General features: G+C 40.6%; 1 protein-coding gene and 2 pseudogenes across 3 annotated transcripts, besides 1 other annotated feature; 2 read left to right on the forward strand and 1 right to left on the reverse strand.

The window, feature by feature from the left end:
• Window positions 1–15: 15 nt before the first annotated feature.
• On the reverse strand, window positions 16–9,000 carry TVAGG3_0188500 (UPF0147 protein MJ1419 family; the record flags this gene model as incomplete). Its single annotated transcript, XM_051225870.1, has 1 exon — window positions 16–9,000. The coding sequence occupies one exon, from the start codon at window positions 8,998–9,000 to the stop codon at window positions 16–18; it is 8,985 nt and encodes a 2,994-aa protein (XP_051110856.1).
• Window positions 9,001–14,146: 5,146 nt separating this feature from the next.
• TVAGG3_0188510 lies at window positions 14,147–14,975 on the forward strand (annotated as a pseudogene). The gene has a single exon. A coding segment is annotated over exon 1 (829 nt).
• Window positions 14,976–15,453: 478 nt separating this feature from the next.
• Window positions 15,454–18,394: part of a mobile genetic element that runs on past the window's edge.
• TVAGG3_0188530 lies at window positions 15,742–16,599 on the forward strand (annotated as a pseudogene). The gene has a single exon. A coding segment is annotated over exon 1 (858 nt).

Here is an 18,394-nt window from a genome sequence, read left to right on the forward strand (position 1 = left end):
TATTTCACTGCTGTATTAAGTGGAGAATGTGTCGTTGGAGCACGATGGTTTGTTGTGGGGAGAGTGAAGAAATTTGGGTGGTTGCATCTGGTTTTGATGGTGTGGGGATGGTTTGTTGTGGGGAGAGTGAAGAAATTTGGGTGGTTGCATCTGGTTTTGATGGTGTGGGGATGGTTTGTTGTGGGAGAGTGAAGAAATTTGGGTGGTTGCATCTGGTTTTGATGGTGTGGGGATGGTTTGTTGTGGGGAGAGTGAAGAAATTTGGGTGGTTGCATCTGGTTTTGATGGTGTGGGGATGGTTTGTTGTGGGGAGAGTGAAGAAATTTGGGTGGTTGCATCTGGTTTTGATGGTGTGGGGATGGTTTGTTGTGGGGAGAGTGAAGAAATTTGGGTGGTTGCATCTGGTTTTGATGGTGTGGGGATGGTTTGTTGTGGGGAGAGTGAAGAAATTTGGGTGGTTGCATCTGGTTTTGATGGTGTGGGGATGGTTTGTTGTGGGGAGAGTGAAGAAATTTGGGTGGTTGCATCTGGTTTTGATGGTGTGGGGATGGTTTGTTGTGGGGAGAGTGAAGAAATTTGGGTGGTTGCATCTGGTTTTGATGGTGTGGGGATGGTTTGTTGTGGGGAGAGTGAAGAAATTTGGGTGGTTGCATCTGGTTTTGATGGTGTGGGGATGGTTTGTTGTGGGGAGAGTGAAGAAATTTGGGTGGTTGCATCTGGTTTTGATGGTGTGGGGATGGTTTGTTGTGGGGAGAGTGAAGAAATTTGGGTGGTTGCATCTGGTTTTGATGGTGTGGGGATGGTTTGTTGTGGGGAGAGTGAAGAAATTTGGGTGGTTGCATCTGGTTTTGATGGTGTGGGGATGGTTTGTTGTGGGAGAGTGAAGAAATTTGGGTGGTTGCATCTGGTTTTGATGGTGTGGGGATGGTTTGTTGTGGGGAGAGTGAAGAAATTTGGGTGGTTGCATCTGGTTTTGATGGTGTGGGGATGGTTTGTTGTGGGGAGAGTGAAGAAATTTGGGTGGTTGCATCTGGTTTTGATGGTGTGGGGATGGTTTGTTGTGGGGAGAGTGAAGAAATTTGGGTGGTTGCATCTGGTTTTGATGGTGTGGGGATGGTTTGTTGTGGGGAGAGTGAAGAAATTTGGGTGGTTGCATCTGGTTTTGATGGTGTGGGGATGGTTTGTTGTGGGGAGAGTGAAGAAATTTGGGTGGTTGCATCTGGTTTTGATGGTGTGGGGATGGTTTGTTGTGGGGAGAGTGAAGAAATTTGGGTGGTTGCATCTGGTTTTGATGGTGTGGGGATGGTTTGTTGTGGGGAGAGTGAAGAAATTTGGGTGGTTGCATCTGGTTTTGATGGTGTGGGGATGGTTTGTTGTGGGGAGAGTGAAGAAATTTGGGTGGTTGCATCTGGTTTTGATGGTGTGGGGATGGTTTGTTGTGGGGAGAGTGAAGAAATTTGGGTGGTTGCATCTGGTTTTGATGGTGTGGGGATGGTTTGTTGTGGGGAGAGTGAAGAAATTTGGGTGGTTGCATCTGGTTTTGATGGTGTGGGGATGGTTTGTTGTGGGGAGAGTGAAGAAATTTGGGTGGTTGCATCTGGTTTTGATGGTGTGGGGATGGTTTGTTGTGGGGAGAGTGAAGAAATTTGGGTGGTTGCATCTGGTTTTGATGGTGTGGGGATGGTTTGTTGTGGGAGAGTGAAGAAATTTGGGTGGTTGCATCTGGTTTTGATGGTGTGGGGATGGTTTGTTGTGGGGAGAGTGAAGAAATTTGGGTGGTTGCATCTGGTTTTGATGGTGTGGGGATGGTTTGTTGTGGGGAGAGTGAAGAAATTTGGGTGGTTGCATCTGGTTTTGATGGTGTGGGGATGGTTTGTTGTGGGGAGAGTGAAGAAATTTGGGTGGTTGCATCTGGTTTTGATGGTGTGGGGATGGTTTGTTGTGGGGAGAGTGAAGAAATTTGGGTGGTTGCATCTGGTTTTGATGGTGTGGGGATGGTTTGTTGTGGGGAGAGTGAAGAAATTTGGGTGGTTGCATCTGGTTTTGATGGTGTGGGGATGGTTTGTTGTGGGGAGAGTGAAGAAATTTGGGTGGTTGCATCTGGTTTTGATGGTGTGGGGATGGTTTGTTGTGGGGAGAGTGAAGAAATTTGGGTGGTTGCATCTGGTTTTGATGGTGTGGGGATGGTTTGTTGTGGGGAGAGTGAAGAAATTTGGGTGGTTGCATCTGGTTTTGATGGTGTGGGGATGGTTTGTTGTGGGGAGAGTGAAGAAATTTGGGTGGTTGCATCTGGTTTTGATGGTGTGGGGATGGTTTGTTGTGGGGAGAGTGAAGAAATTTGGGTGGTTGCATCTGGTTTTGATGGTGTGGGGATGGTTTGTTTGGGGAGAGTGAAGAAATTTGGGTGGTTGCATCTGGTTTTGATGGTGTGGGGATGGTTTGTTGTGGGGAGAGTGAAGAAATTTGGGTGGTTGCATCTGGTTTTGATGGTGTGGGGATGGTTTGTTGTGGGGAGAGTGAAGAAATTTGGGTGGTTGCATCTGGTTTTGATGGTGTGGGGATGGTTTGTTGTGGGGAGAGTGAAGAAATTTGGGTGGTTGCATCTGGTTTTGATGGTGTGGGGATGGTTTGTTGTGGGGAGAGTGAAGAAATTTGGGTGGTTGCATCTGGTTTTGATGGTGTGGGGATGGTTTGTTGTGGGGAGAGTGAAGAAATTTGGGTGGTTGCATCTGGTTTTGATGGTGTGGGGATGGTTTGTTGTGGGGAGAGTGAAGAAATTTGGGTGGTTGCATCTGGTTTTGATGGTGTGGGGATGGTTTGTTGTGGGGAGAGTGAAGAAATTTGGGTGGTTGCATCTGGTTTTGATGGTGTGGGGATGGTTTGTTGTGGGGAGAGTGAAGAAATTTGGGTGGTTGCATCTGGTTTTGATGGTGTGGGGATGGTTTGTTGTGGGGAGAGTGAAGAAATTTGGGTGGTTGCATCTGGTTTTGATGGTGTGGGGATGGTTTGTTGTGGGAGAGTGAAGAAATTTGGGTGGTTGCATCTGGTTTTGATGGTGTGGGGATGTTTGGTTGTTGGAGAGTGAAGAAATTTGGGTGGTTGCATCTGGTTTTGATGGTGTGGGGATGGTTTGTTGTGGGGAGAGTGAAGAAATTTGGGTGGTTGCATCTGGTTTTGATGGTGTGGGGATGGTTTGTTGTGGGGAGAGTGAAGAAATTTGGGTGGTTGCATCTGGTTTTGATGGTGTGGGGATGGTTTGTTGTGGGGAGAGTGAAGAAATTTGGGTGGTTGCATCTGGTTTTGATGGTGTGGGGATGGTTTGTTGTGGGGAGAGTGAAGAAATTTGGGTGGTTGCATCTGGTTTTGATGGTGTGGGGATGGTTTGTTGTGGGGAGAGTGAAGAAATTTGGGTGGTTGCATCTGGTTTTGATGGTGTGGGGATGGTTTGTTGTGGGGAGAGTGAAGAAATTTGGGTGGTTGCATCTGGTTTTGATGGTGTGGGATGGTTTGTTGTGGGGAGAGTGAAGAAATTTGGGTGGTTGCATCTGGTTTTGATGGTGTGGGGATGGTTTGTTGTGGGGAGAGTGAAGAAATTTGGGTGGTTGCATCTGGTTTTGATGGTGTGGGGATGGTTTGTTGTGGGGAGAGTGAAGAAATTTGGGTGGTTGCATCTGGTTTTGATGGTGTGGGGATGGTTTGTTGTGGGGAGAGTGAAGAAATTTGGGTGGTTGCATCTGGTTTTGATGGTGTGGGGATGGTTTGTTGTGGGGAGAGTGAAGAAATTTGGGTGGTTGCATCTGGTTTTGATGGTGTGGGGATGGTTTGTTGTGGGGATGGTTTTGGTGGTGTGGGGATGGTTTGTTGTGGGGAGAGTGAAGAAATTTGGGTGGTTGCATCTGGTTTTGATGGTGTGGGGATGGTTTGTTGTGGGAGAGTGAAGAAATTTGGGTGGTTGCATCTGGTTTTGATGGTGTGGGGATGGTTTGTTGTGGGGAGAGTGAAGAAATTTGGGTGGTTGCATCTGGTTTTTGATGGTGTGGGGATGGTTTGTTGTGGGGAGAGTGAAGAAATTTGGGTGGTTGCATCTGGTTTTTGATGGTGTGGGGATGGTTTGTTGTGGGGAGAGTGAAGAAATTTGGGTGGTTGCATCTGGTTTTGATGGTGTGGGGATGGTTTGTTGTGGGGAGAGTGAAGAAATTTGGGTGGTTGCATCTGGTTTTGATGGTGTGGGGATGGTTTGTTGTGGGGGAGTGAAGAAATTTGGGTGGTTGCATCTGGTTTTGATGGTGTGGGGATGGTTTGTTGGGGAGAGTGAAGAAATTTGGGTGGTTGCATCTGGTTTTGATGGTGTGGGGATGGTTTGTTGTGGGAGAGTGAAGAAATTTGGGTGGTTGCATCTGGTTTTGATGGTGTGGGGATGGTTTGTTGTGGGGAGAGTGAAGAAATTGGGTGGTTGCATCTGGTTTTGATGGTGTGGGGATGGTTTGTTGTGGGGAGAGTGAAGAAATTTGGGTGGTTGCATCTGGTTTTGATGGTGTGGGGATGGTTTGTTGTGGGGAGAGTGAAGAAATTTGGGTGGTTGCATCTGGTTTTGATGGTGTGGGGATGTTTGTTGTGGGGAAGTGAAGAAATTTGGGTGGTGCATCTGGTTTTGATGGTGTGGGGATGGTTTGTTGTGGGGAGAGTGAAGAAATTTGGGTGGTTGCATCTGGTTTTGATGGTGTGGGGATGGTTTGTTGTGGGGAGAGTGAAGAAATTTGGGTGGTTGCATCTGGTTTTGATGGTGTGGGGATGGTTTGTTGTGGGGAGAGTGAAGAAATTTGGGTGGTTGCATCTGGTTTTGATGGTGTGGGGATGGTTTGTTGTGGGAGAGTGAAGAAATTTGGGTGGTTGCATCTGGTTTTGATGGTGTGGGGATGGTTTGTTGTGGGGAGAGTGAAGAAATTTGGGTGGTTGCATCTGGTTTTGATGGTGTGGGGATGGTTTGTTGTGGGGAGAGTGAAGAAATTTGGGTGGTTGCATCTGGTTTTGATGGTGTGGGGATGGTTTGTTGTGGGGAGAGTGAAGAAATTTGGGTGGTTGCATCTGGTTTTGATGGTGTGGGGATGGTTTGTTGTGGGGAGAGTGAAGAAATTTGGGTGGTTGCATCTGGTTTTGATGGTGTGGGGATGGTTTGTTGTGGGGAGAGTGAAGAAATTTGGGTGGTTGCATCTGGTTTTGATGGTGTGGGGATGGTTTGTTGTGGGGAGAGTGAAGAAATTTGGGTGGTTGCATCTGGTTTTGATGGTGTGGGGATGGTTTGTTGTGGGGAGAGTGAAGAAATTTGGGTGGTTGCATCTGGTTTTGATGGTGTGGGGATGGTTTGTTGTGGGGAGAGTGAAGAAATTTGGGTGGTTGCATCTGGTTTTGATGGTGTGGGGATGGTTTGTTGTGGGGAGAGTGAAGAAATTTGGGTGGTTGCATCTGGTTTTGATGGTGTGGGGATGGTTTGTTGTGGGGATGGTTTTGATGGTGTGGGGATGGTTTGTTGTGGGGAGAGTGAAGAAATTTGGGTGGTTGCATCTGGTTTTGATGGTGTGGGGATGGTTTGTTGTGGGGATGGTTTTGATGGTGTGGGGATGGTTTGTTGTGGGGAGAGTGAAGAAATTTGGGTGGTTGCATCTGGTTTTGATGGTGTGGGGATGGTTTGTTGTGGGGAGAGTGAAGAAATTTGGGTGGTTGCATCTGGTTTTGATGGTGTGGGGATGGTTTGTTGTGGGGATGGTTTTGATGGTGTGGGGATGGTTTGTTGTGGGGAGAGTGAAGAAATTTGGGTGGTTGCATCTGGTTTTGATGGTGTGGGGATGGTTTGTTGTGGGAGAGTGAAGAAATTTGGGTGGTTGCATCTGGTTTTGATGGTGTGGGGATGGTTTGTTGTGGGAGAGTGAAGAAATTTGGGTGGTTGCATCTGGTTTTGATGGTGTGGGGATGGTTTGTTGTGGGGAGAGTGAAGAAATTTGGGTGGTTGCATCTGGTTTTGATGGTGTGGGGATGGTTTGTTGTGGGGAGAGTGAAGAAATTTGGGTGGTTGCATCTGGTTTTGATGGTGTGGGGATGGTTTGTTGTGGGAGAGTGAAGAAATTTGGGTGGTTGCATCTGGTTTTGATGGTGTGGGGATGGTTTGTTGTGGGGAGAGTGAAGAAATTTGGGTGGTTGCATCTGGTTTTGATGGTGTGGGGATGGTTTGTTGTGGGGAGAGTGAAGAAATTTGGGTGGTTGCATCTGGTTTTGATGGTGTGGGGATGGTTTGTTGTGGGGAGAGTGAAGAAATTTGGGTGGTTGCATCTGGTTTTGATGGTGTGGGGATGGTTTGTTGTGGGGAGAGTGAAGAAATTTGGGTGGTTGCATCTGGTTTTGATGGTGTGGGGATGGTTTGTTGTGGGGAGAGTGAAGAAATTTGGGTGGTTGCATCTGGTTTTGATGGTGTGGGGATGGTTTGTTGTGGGAGAGTGAAGAAATTTGGGTGGTTGCATCTGGTTTTGATGGTGTGGGGATGGTTTGTTGTGGGGAGAGTGAAGAAATTTGGGTGGTTGCATCTGGTTTTGATGGTGTGGGGATGGTTTGTTGTGGGGAGAGTGAAGAAATTTGGGTGGTTGCATCTGGTTTTGATGGTGTGGGGATGGTTTGTTGTGGGGAGAGTGAAGAAATTTGGGTGGTTGCATCTGGTTTTGATGGTGTGGGGGGTTTGTTGTGGGGAGAGTGAAGAAATTTGGGTGGTTGCATCTGGTTTTGATGGTGTGGGGATGGTTTGTTGTGGGGAGAGTGAAGAAATTTGGGTGGTTGCATCTGGTTTTGATGGTGTGGGGATGGTTTGTTGTGGGAGAGTGAAGAAATTTGGGTGGTTGCATCTGGTTTTGATGGTGTGGGGATGGTTTGTTGTGGGGAGAGTGAAGAAATTTGGGTGGTTGCATCTGGTTTTGATGGTGTGGGGATGGTTTGTTGTGGGGAGAGTGAAGAAATTTGGGTGGTTGCATCTGGTTTTGATGGTGTGGGGATGGTTTGTTGTTGGGGAGAGTGAAGAAATTTGGGTGGTTGCATCTGGTTTTGATGGTGTGGGGATGGTTTGTTGTGGGGATGGTTTTGATGGTGTGGGGATGGTTTGTTGTGGGGAGAGTGAAGAAATTTGGGTGGTTGCATCTGGTTTTGATGGTGTGGGGATGGTTTGTTGTGGGGAGAGTGAAGAAATTTGGGTGGTTGCATCTGGTTTTGATGGTGTGGGGATGGTTTGTTGTGGGGAGAGTGAAGAAATTTGGGTGGTTGCATCTGGTTTTGATGGTGTGGGGATGGTTTGTTGTGGGGAGAGTGAAGAAATTTGGGTGGTTGCATCTGGTTTTGATGGTGTGGGGATGGTTTGTTGTGGGGAGAGTGAAGAAATTTGGGTGGTTGCATCTGGTTTTGATGGTGTGGGGATGGTTTGTTGTGGGGAGAGTGAAGAAATTTGGGTGGTTGCATCTGGTTTTGATGGTGTGGGGATGGTTTGTTGTGGGAGAGTGAAGAAATTTGGGTGGTTGCATCTGGTTTTGATGGTGTGGGGATGGTTTGTTGTGGGGAGAGTGAAGAAATTTGGGTGGTTGCATCTGGTTTTGATGGTGTGGGGATGGTTTGTTGTGGGGAGAGTGAAGAAATTTGGGTGGTTGCATCTGGTTTTGATGGTGTGGGGATGGTTTGTTGTGGGGAGAGTGAAGAAATTTGGGTGGTTGCATCTGGTTTTGATGGTGTGGGGATGGTTTGTTGTGGGGAGAGTGAAGAAATTTGGGTGGTTGCATCTGGTTTTGATGGTGTGGGGATGGTTTGTTGTGGGGAGAGTGAAGAAATTTGGGTGGTTGCATCTGGTTTTGATGGTGTGGGGATGGTTTGTTGTGGGGAGAGTGAAGAAATTTGGGTGGTTGCATCTGGTTTTGATGGTGTGGGGATGGTTTGTTGTGGGGAGAGTGAAGAAATTTGGGTGGTTGCATCTGGTTTTGATGGTGTGGGGATGGTTTGTTGTGGGGAGAGTGAAGAAATTTGGGTGGTTGCATCTGGTTTTGATGGTGTGGGGATGGTTTGTTGTGGGGAGAGTGAAGAAATTTGGGTGGTTGCATCTGGTTTTGATGGTGTGGGGATGGTTTGTTGTGGGGAGAGTGAAGAAATTTGGGTGGTTGCATCTGGTTTTGATGGTGTGGGGATGGTTTGTTGTGGGGAGAGTGAAGAAATTTGGGTGGTTGCATCTGGTTTTGATGGTGTGGGGATGGTTTGTTGTGGGGAGAGTGAAGAAATTTGGGTGGTTGCATCTGGTTTTGATGGTGTGGGGATGGTTTGTTGTGGGGAGAGTGAAGAAATTTGGGTGGTTGCATCTGGTTTTGATGGTGTGGGGATGGTTTGTTGTGGGGAGAGTGAAGAAATTTGGGTGGTTGCATCTGGTTTTGATGGTGTGGGGATGGTTTTTGTTGTGGGAGAGTGAAGAAATTTGGGTGGTTGCATCTGGTTTTGATGGTGTGGGATGGTTTGTTGTGGGGAGAGTGAAGAAATTTGGGTGGTTGCATCTGGTTTTGATGGTGTGGGGATGGTTTGTTGTGGGAGAGTGAAGAAATTTGGGTGGTTGCATCTGGTTTTGATGGTGTGGGGATGGTTTGTTGTGGGGAGAGTGAAGAAATTTGGGTGGTTGCATCTGGTTTTGATGGTGTGGGGATGGTTTGTTGTGGGGAGAGTGAAGAAATTTGGGTGGTTGCATCTGGTTTTGATGGTGTGGGGATGGTTTGTTGTGGGGAGAGTGAAGAAATTTGGGTGGTTGCATCTGGTTTTGATGGTGTGGGGATGGTTTGTTGTGGGGAGAGTGAAGAAATTTGGGTGGTTGCATCTGGTTTTGATGGTGTGGGGATGGTTTGTTGTGGGGAGAGTGAAGAAATTTGGGTGGTTGCATCTGGTTTTGATGGTGTGGGGATGGTTTGTTGTGGGGAGAGTGAAGAAATTTGGGTGTTGCATCTGGTTTTGATGGTGTGGGGATGGTTTGTTGTGGGAGAGTGAAGAAATTTGGGTGGTTGCATCTGGTTTTGATGGTGTGGGGATGGTTTGTTGTGGGGAGAGTGAAGAAATTTGGGTGGTTGCATCTGGTTTTGATAGTTATTCTGCAAGAAAAAAAAATTCTCATTAATAACTTCAAGCCGATTTTTCACTGTAATAAAACTCCAAACTTCTCTTAATTGTGGAGATAAATTGAAGTTTTCTTCATGCATACTAATTTATTACTTTGTATTTACATTAATTTCAGAAACAGTGTTGACATATATGCAATTTAAAATCGATGTCATTTATACTTAATTAGAATATATCCAATCGTTCTATTCTTTCAAAATATAAAGCTCTACAATGGAAATTGTATAGCTTAAAATATAATAATCTGCCCCGATACTTTGAACGATGAAAATCATAAGCCACTGCAATAAGATTAATCTTCAATTGTTGTATATATTGATATCTTACTCTCATAAAAATCTGCAAGACCGTTTTCGCGAAAAAGTCATTTTACATATATGCGTTACTTAGTTAGGCGATTGATCTAACCTCAACCATAAAAATATTGCAAAATACTGAAAGTCTATATATAATTAATAGACTCTAAATATTGCTGCTGCGCTTAAAACAAGATTTAACAAATTTGTCGATATTCACTCAACAAATTGAAATTTCATCAATAAAGCAAAAACAAAATGAGTTACAAACGGGAACATGACGAATTTATCTACTAAAAACAAATTTATAACTAACATACAGCAAAAATTCTCGATTAATCCCCGAATTGCAACAAATAACTTGAAGATGTTGTTTTACGTTGCTTACAAAAGCAAACTACATAAAGTTTTTGAAATAGAACCTTTTAAATACGCTCAAATAAAAATCTATTCTAATACCTTTTCTCTTTTTTTTAAATAAATATATTCTCATTCATTCCCTAAAACAAACCATTATATGAATAACATGAAATATGTCATTAAAAATAAATTATAATAATAATCCAAAATATTCTTATCAGATATGGGAAAAAAGACAAATTTTGGAACAAGCATCAAAAATAAATAACGTTTGTAATTCCAAAAATTTTTTCATTTTGCAAATTTTCATGGAAAATTCATATTTCTTCTCTCGATTTTAAAATTTTTGAATTTTTTTTTGGAATTTTAAATGAAGAATTGAGAAACCTAATATAGATGGTTGTTATCTCATATGTGAATATGTTCGTTTTATTTCACAGTTTGGAATTTTCTCATATTTTATGGTGAAATTGAGTTTCTATCACAAGTTTAGATAGCATATTTAAGGACAGATTACATGAATTTATATTTTCATCAATATGGTATATTGAAATAGGAGACGCTCAATATTACAATGTCTTTCTTAGAATTCCAAATGTATTCAAATTTCCTGAAACTACAATTTCTGTAGTTACTAGCCACATATAGGAAGCAATACACAAATGTCTAGTAGATAGTATATCATTTTATCTCGCAAAATGAGTATCTTAGGAAAAATTCTAGATACTTTTTCAAAACATGCAACAACGCAAGATCTATTCTGTAAAACCGATTAACAGTACAAATATGTTTATTTGCAGGTCAAAGATTTGAATGTTAATTTTAATAATAATTCCTCGAAATCGCTCTTGCAGTTTTCTTCCATTCTTCGTCTATTAGTTACCGAGTACCTACATAGTCTAAATCCATTACCAAAATCAAGAAAGCATCGTTACGATTTTGTTGACCTACCTTTATCAAAAATTACAACTTCCAAGCAAATCATTTTAAATCTCATATCTCATTTTTCTATACAAAGTACAAAATCATAAAACTCTGTATCATTTCTATTATATTATCTTTTAAAAACGCTGAAAATTTCTATATACGTCGAGATATAAAAGCTTTTTGAGAATGAGGGAAAAAAAGTGACGAAAATTCCTGGAAATGGAGGATACTGATATAGTGATTCCTAGAATCATATTAGTGACAAAACAAGTAAAAAGAATAAATAGAGCATCTGAAAATATATATAATATTTTTGTTTGTTTGAATATTCAGGAGTTTTTAATTTGATGCTCATTAAAAAAAAAAAAAAAAAAAAAAAAAAAAAAAAAAAAAAGGTAGTGGGGCTTCCAGGCACTTCGTGCCTTCTAGCCCTGAGGATGTTTTGTCAAGACTTCTTCATCGTAAATGTTTTGTCAAGACTTCTTCGTAAAGACTTTGTCAAGACTTCTTCATCGTAAATGTTTTGTCAAGACTTCTTCGTAAAGACTTTGTCAAGACTTCTTCGTAAAATCAGACAAAAATATATTTTATGTTAGAATGTTAGATCTAACCTCTTTTCTAACATGTTTTCTAACATCGTAGAAAACTCATGATTTCTTCGTAAATGTTTTGTCAAGACTTCTTCATCGTAAATGTTTTGTCAAGACTTCTTCGTAATGAGCGTAAAAGACCCAAAAATATTTTATGTTAGAATGTTAGATCTAACATGTTTTCTAACACGTTTTCTAACATCGTAGAAAACTCATGATTTCATCGTAAATGTTTTGTCAAGACTTCTTCATCGTAAATGTTTTGTCAAGACTTCTTCATCGTAAATGTTTTGTCAAGACTTCTTCGTAATGAGCGTAAAAGACCCAAAAATATATTTTATGTTAGAATGTTAGATCTAACATGTTTTCTAACACGTTTTCTAACATCGTAGAAAACTCATGATTTCATCGTAAATGTTTTGTCAAGACTTCTTCATCGTAAATGTTTTGTCAAGACTTCTTCATCGTAAATGTTTTGTCAAGACTTCTTCGTAATGAGCGTAAAAGACCAAATTTCAAGAGTTTTCTACGATGTTAGAAAACGTGTTAGAAAACATGTTAGATCTAACATTCTAACATAAAATATATTTTTATTGAATTCCGTATGAAATTTCATGAGTTTTGTATGTTTTAGACCATGTTAGAAAACATGTTAGAAAACATGTTAGATCTAACATTCTAACATAAAATATATTTTTGGGTCATTTACACTCATTTACGAAGAAGTCTCAACAAAGTCTTTACGAAGAAGTCTTTACAAAACATCTGTCAAAAGCCGCTTTTTAACTTCACTTAAAATGCCACGTAAGCTACGTAAGAATATACGTAAGAGGAAGAGAGCATTGAAACATCCAATAGTAAGACTAAACCACAACAACAGTTGCAACAACAAATGCTGAATGACCCCACTATGTTGCAACAAATGTCAAGCAATCCTATGCTTTTAAACCGAGTCATTGGTGCACAGAGTGGAGGTTTAAGAGCGGCACTTTTAGCGAAAATGGCAGGCTATGGTGGAGCTGCAGACGGAACAGCCTATAACCCTCAAAGTCAAATGAATTTGAGTTCACTCAAAAATCAAATAACAGATGTCAAAAAGTCAAACATAGACATACAGAAGCAAATAAGTGAAAACGAAAAGAAACTAGAATATGACAGACACACAAAGAAACTCAATGAGTTAAACGTAGAGAAAAAGAAGAAAGAAGAACAACTGAAAGAACTAAGTACAGAGGAATATGCGAAAAAAGTGTCAGAAAAAGCAGCAGAAGTAGCAAAATGGAACAAGATGTTATAAATTTGAAAAACCATACTACTCAATATAAAATACTGAAAGATGAAGAGATAAAACAAAAAGCCCTGAAGACATATATGGATAGCGATGAGTATAAAAAAAGAAGTTGAAGCAAATGTAAAGGCAGAAAAACTTTTACAGTTGCAAAACCAAACCGTACAGTATGAAAACTTAGCACAAGAAAGTAAAAATAACGACGCGGCTATGCAAAAGGCAATGAAAAGCGCAGAATATATAAAAGCCAACAATGACTGGTTAGATGCCCAAGCCAACGCTAAAGCAGCCCAGCTTATAGGGTCAATAAGGACAAAAATACAAGCGGATGAAGACAGTTCAAATGAAGCTTTAACAAATGCTGACTTTAAGAACGCTTTCGAAGCTCTTCATAGTAAGGTGAAACAAGTGAACGACTTCTCATCTGGAAAGAAACTGAAGTCTGAAGGTTTCGACAAAGAGTTAAAGAAGTAGCACAAAATGACGAAAATAACAGATGCAGCAACGAGACAGGCAGTTCAAAGTGCCTATGACGCCGTTAGAGCAACTGTTGTGGAAAGTCAAGAAAAAGAGTTACAACAGACCAAAACAGACCTAGTAATGCTTTCTTAAAAACGAAAAGTCAGGTAGGACATTACGCTGCAGATGGAACATATGTGCCAGCTGGTGGAACTTATATACCACCAAACCCTCCAAGAGAAGCACCTGCACCAGGACTACCTAACACATTTACATCGTCACATGGACATAGACACAGGCATGCACCACAACAACAACCAAAACCAACACAACAACCAACACAACACCAACACAACAACCAACACAACACCAGCACAGCAACCAACACAACAACCACACAGCAACCAACAGTTCAAAACCCTGCACAACAACAACCACAAACAGAGCAAGGACATAAAAGAAGTAGAGAACAAGGAAACCAAGAATTCTTAAAAATGCTTAAAGAAGAGTGTGGTTTCCCAGATAGTATTGACTTTAGTGACAGATATAAAGAAGCTATTGGAAAGTTCAAGGATGGAAATACTGACCCGAACCTATTTAGCTTTATGGCTCTGCACCAAAGGGGATATAATCTCAAACCTGGAAAATACAAGCTCGCTAAGGGATATGATTTAATAGCATATCATCCAAATGACATGGATGAATTTACTCCGAGATATTTGATGTCAGAGCTAAATGACAATTCAACTTTCGTCATGAAACGCGTAAAAAATAGAGACGGAACGAAAGAACAAAAGCTTATGAATGCGGATGACGTAGATAGGGAAATTGTTAAAACGGTCTCGGAATATATGAAATGCCAGCAGATGAGGTACAAGAAACTCCACAGGAAGAAGTTCAGATACAACCAGACATGGAAGAAATAGTTCAGCAACAACAGCTAGAAGAGCCTGAAGGAAACGAACAAGTCCTCCTTTGGAAACTAACTCACAGAACTAGATGAAGATTTGGAACAGCCGAAAAATCTTGACCCTCAACAAGAGTATGCGGAGAATATGGAATATTTCCAAGAGTCTAAAAAAAATTCGGCTGACATAGTAGAAGAATATCGAAAAATGTTTGCCGACATACAAAAGACTCCAACACCAGATGAAAATATTCAGCATAGAATGGAAGTACTGAAAGAAAATGTACACAAATACAACAACCCTTTTTACTTACGAGCATTTAACGTTCAATCTTCGGATGAACTCGGTGAAAATAAAAGGTTAAATTTCAAGAAAACATATAGAAATGAAACATTGTTTAAAGTTCATTCAGAACCTAACCAAGATGGAAACAAACCTACTTTTGTTTCTGCAGACGATGGAACTACAATGAGATGGGGTCATAAAGCTAATCCCGGATAGGTGGTTCATAAACTTACAACCACAATTCCAAGAAGTTGTAGACGCAATGGAAGTCAATGGTGAACCAGATATAGCTGGTATTTTAAGCGCGGCTTTAATGCCATTGAAAGATATGAAACATGCAGATATTTTGGACCAGTATGAAATGAACATGGCTGATGGAAATATAACACCTGACGTTCTAGAACATTTATCTCAAAGAACTACACAGAACCATAGAGATGGTATATTTGGTGAAGAGTTTAGAAAGAAAGTTAGGGAGAGAGAAGGAAGAGAACCTATTGTACATGACCTTGCAAACGAAAGTTTACAAAATGTCATAAAAACTTACTTTGCAGACAATGAATCGAGAAGGGATGAATATTTAAGAAAACTCAAATGGACAGTACCAAATGAAATGTTAGTATTGAAAAACATGTTCCTTGACAAAATAAAACCAACTACAGAAATAAACGACGCAAGACTGAAAGATTGGGTAAAAGCTTTCCCATTCACAAAAGATATAGTTGGTAACATGGAAAGAAAACCAGAATGGCTACAAAAACATATATTTGGAAACGAGCTATTCCATATGGACAGGCACTGTTTGAAGAGCTTGAACCGGAAACTCAGGAAAGAGTCATGCAAACAATACGCGAAGACTCAAATACAGACTATGACAAACTCTTTCTAGGATATAGGTTACCTGAGATGGGCGACCAGAGCCAAAAGGCAAAAAGGACATGGGAAATTTGCAACATACTAGATGAACATAATGCAAAGATGCAACAACTTCAAGCAGAGGGCAATGAAGGAAAAAGAAGAGTTAAAAACTCAGTCAGGAAGAAAGTAAAGCTTGGTCCACGTGGGTTCTATTATGACATATAAATCCAACTATTCTATATTTTTACTCATATGAAATGTACGCCGCTCAGAATATAACGCCAACAGTTTTGGATGCTATGAATGGAAATGTTTCCGAATGGTATAACGAATGCGACAATGCCATTAGAAGGTCAGAAATAGTTCCTGGAACTTACGAATATACAACTGCTGTTTCTTATGGAAACGTAGGTGAGTTTGGAGAAGGTTCTTCAACAACAGTAGATATTGCTTGCGACAGGTTTCATATTATTTCTATTGACAACTCATTCTTATACGTGGAACAAGACATTGAAATAAAACCTTCTGCCAAGTTGTCTGACAAGAAAGGTTGCAATGGAATTTTCTATGTCGGATACCAATATGCTCCAGAAGTTTTCATGGGATATAAGATATATTCTAACTCTGACTTAGTTCAAACAGTAACATGGGCAAACTATGAATGGTTCGCTTTGAGAAACTCAGTACAACCACAAGCTAGAGAACAAACAGACCAGTATGCAACTATTGAGAAAATAAGAAGACTTGACCCTAACGTTCCAGGAGTTTATGTTAACCTTTCTGGACAAACTGCAGCAGCAGTAACCAAAGTAAAATGAAACTTAGAGTTCCTTTGTCATCTTTCCTCATCTTCAGGTTTTTAAGATACTTGCCAAACTGGGCAGGAAAAATTTCTATCGAACTTACTCCAAGCAAAAATAACTTAGTCATTGCACCAACACAAGACCCATTCACTCTTACAGAAGTAGTGGGAACAAATAAAATGTCATTCGCCGACTTTTGCAAAAACAAAGTTGACTTAGACTTTGGTTTCTCAAACCTCAACACTGAAGTAAACTATTATTTCAATGCTGCTGGAGATGCTTGGGACCCAGTTAAGTTCACATGCGAAAAATTTGAATGCAAGAGAATAGAAAGCAGACTTGCAGTCTATATGTTGGACCCAGATATTTCAAATGCTTTAGCTGCCAAATATATTGCAGTTCCACTTATGTTCCCTATACACCAAATATCTGTCAAAGACTTTGCAGGTGAAGTTGGAAACCAAAGTGCTGACCCAGGTGCAAGAACAGATATTGCTTTAACAACTGCAATGAAACATGCAGATACTATGTTTGTACTGTTCAGACGAACTATAAATGACTATTCTTGTTTCTACAACCCTGGTATTAAATATCATATAAACATAGATGGCAAATACTATCCAAGAGAAGAATATTCTACAGTTGAGGATATGAGGTCATACAACTTGACATTAGATGCTATGAACTTTAACAACAACTTCACAACAACCATTAACCCTGAAATGCAAAGTTCTATTATGCCATATGTGAAAGTATGGACTCATACAGGAGCTCAAAAAACTCAATATACAAATGGAGACCGTTCAAACTTTTGGCTTGGCATTCCATTTGCTGACTCAGAAGACTTTATGGGTGGTATTTCAACTGTTGGTACTGTACAAATACAATATACTGGTGACAGAGACGGTCCAGATGAATTGAAAGCAAAGAAGTTTACAAAACCAATAGCACTTTTCACGGAAGATGCTCTTTTGAAGATTCGTTCGATGAAACCTGCTGGGGCTCCTCAGATTGGCATAACGACAGCTTCCATCGAGCAGATTTTGGCAGCAGGTCAGTAAGTTGTTCTTGAACTGACTTCTCTCCGTCAAATATTGACAGTACGCCAGTTTTGACATAATATTGTATTATAAACTTACCTTTAGAAATATCTGTAGTTTTGTTGTTATATTTTTGTCTGCTTCAAGAACTTTCACCATTTCAGTTATACCAACTTTCTTTGCTTTATGAAAATATTTTGGTTCAGCAAAGACTGCTATTCTATAACATTTTCCATTGTTTGTATAAAGAACTATTCTGTCAATGAACTTGTATTGTTTGTGTGTGTAAACTTTGTTCTGCTTCAATTCGAAGAGATACTCGAATACGTCCATCTTTTTATTCTAAGTAAAATGTCATTTCCGAAAAATAGAAGCGTAAGTGTTTCAAAAGGTTTAATGGCGGTGGCAGATGTGAAGTTAAATTCACCAACTCAAACAAACAGTCAAAGTGTTGTTGTCAATGTCAAAGAAAGAGATGTTGAAGTGGGGAAACCATACGAAGACGAAGATGGTATAACAATAGTTCCTGTAAAAGAACAACCAACATACCCTGAAGTTAGCAGAGACTTAAGTTCTGTTGCAGATATTCGAAACGACTACAACAACTTAAAGACAAACTTAAAACTCAGGAGAAGATTTGTCAAGCTTTGGGTATAATGTTAAACTTGGTCGAACACAACCCTGTAAAAGTGAACTCATATGTCATCGCACCTCATGAAGTTTTGAAAGAACTATTGAAACTTTTGACAGAGGCAGACGATATAAACATCAAAGAAATAGAACCCGACATTGCTTGCTGTGGTGTTTCATATAATGTCATTGACAAGATATACGTTATGAAAGGAGGTGAAACGTTGAACTTAAAATATAGTTTCCCAGACGTCATAAAAATATTTGACGACCACAACATTTCATTAAAATTTACTTGCTAAGTAAATGGCAGAAGACATAGTGGTTTATACTATTACGACTAAAAACCCTGAGTCATATAATTCTATAACAACAAACTTACAAAGTCCTCAAGGACGATATTGTAAACTAACCTTAAACACGATGACGACTAAAGCCTGTTTTGCTCTTTTGACACCAGAAGACTTTGTTTGTTGTGAATGGTAAAAAATACTTCTTTGAAGATACTTACTCAGATATACCACCAACAGGTTTTGTTGACTTATTTAATACTTTAAGGACGGATGTAACATGTGCTGCAACTAGAGCAGGTTTCATTATGTTTGGATGTCCGACTGAGTTTAGTATAAACGATATGAGCTATAATACAAAACTTATATCTGGTTTTTACTACCAACAGTTTCCTATAACAGGAAAAGGTGTCATACAAGGTTTGTCTGTTCCATTGACTTTAAGTACACCTATTTTATATATTGTTTCAAACTTAGGTTCAAAGTGCT

This window comes from Trichomonas vaginalis, chromosome IV (genome assembly GCF_026262505.1).
Source record: "Trichomonas vaginalis G3 chromosome IV, whole genome shotgun sequence".
Taxonomy (NCBI): Eukaryota; Parabasalia; order Trichomonadida; family Trichomonadidae; genus Trichomonas; species Trichomonas vaginalis.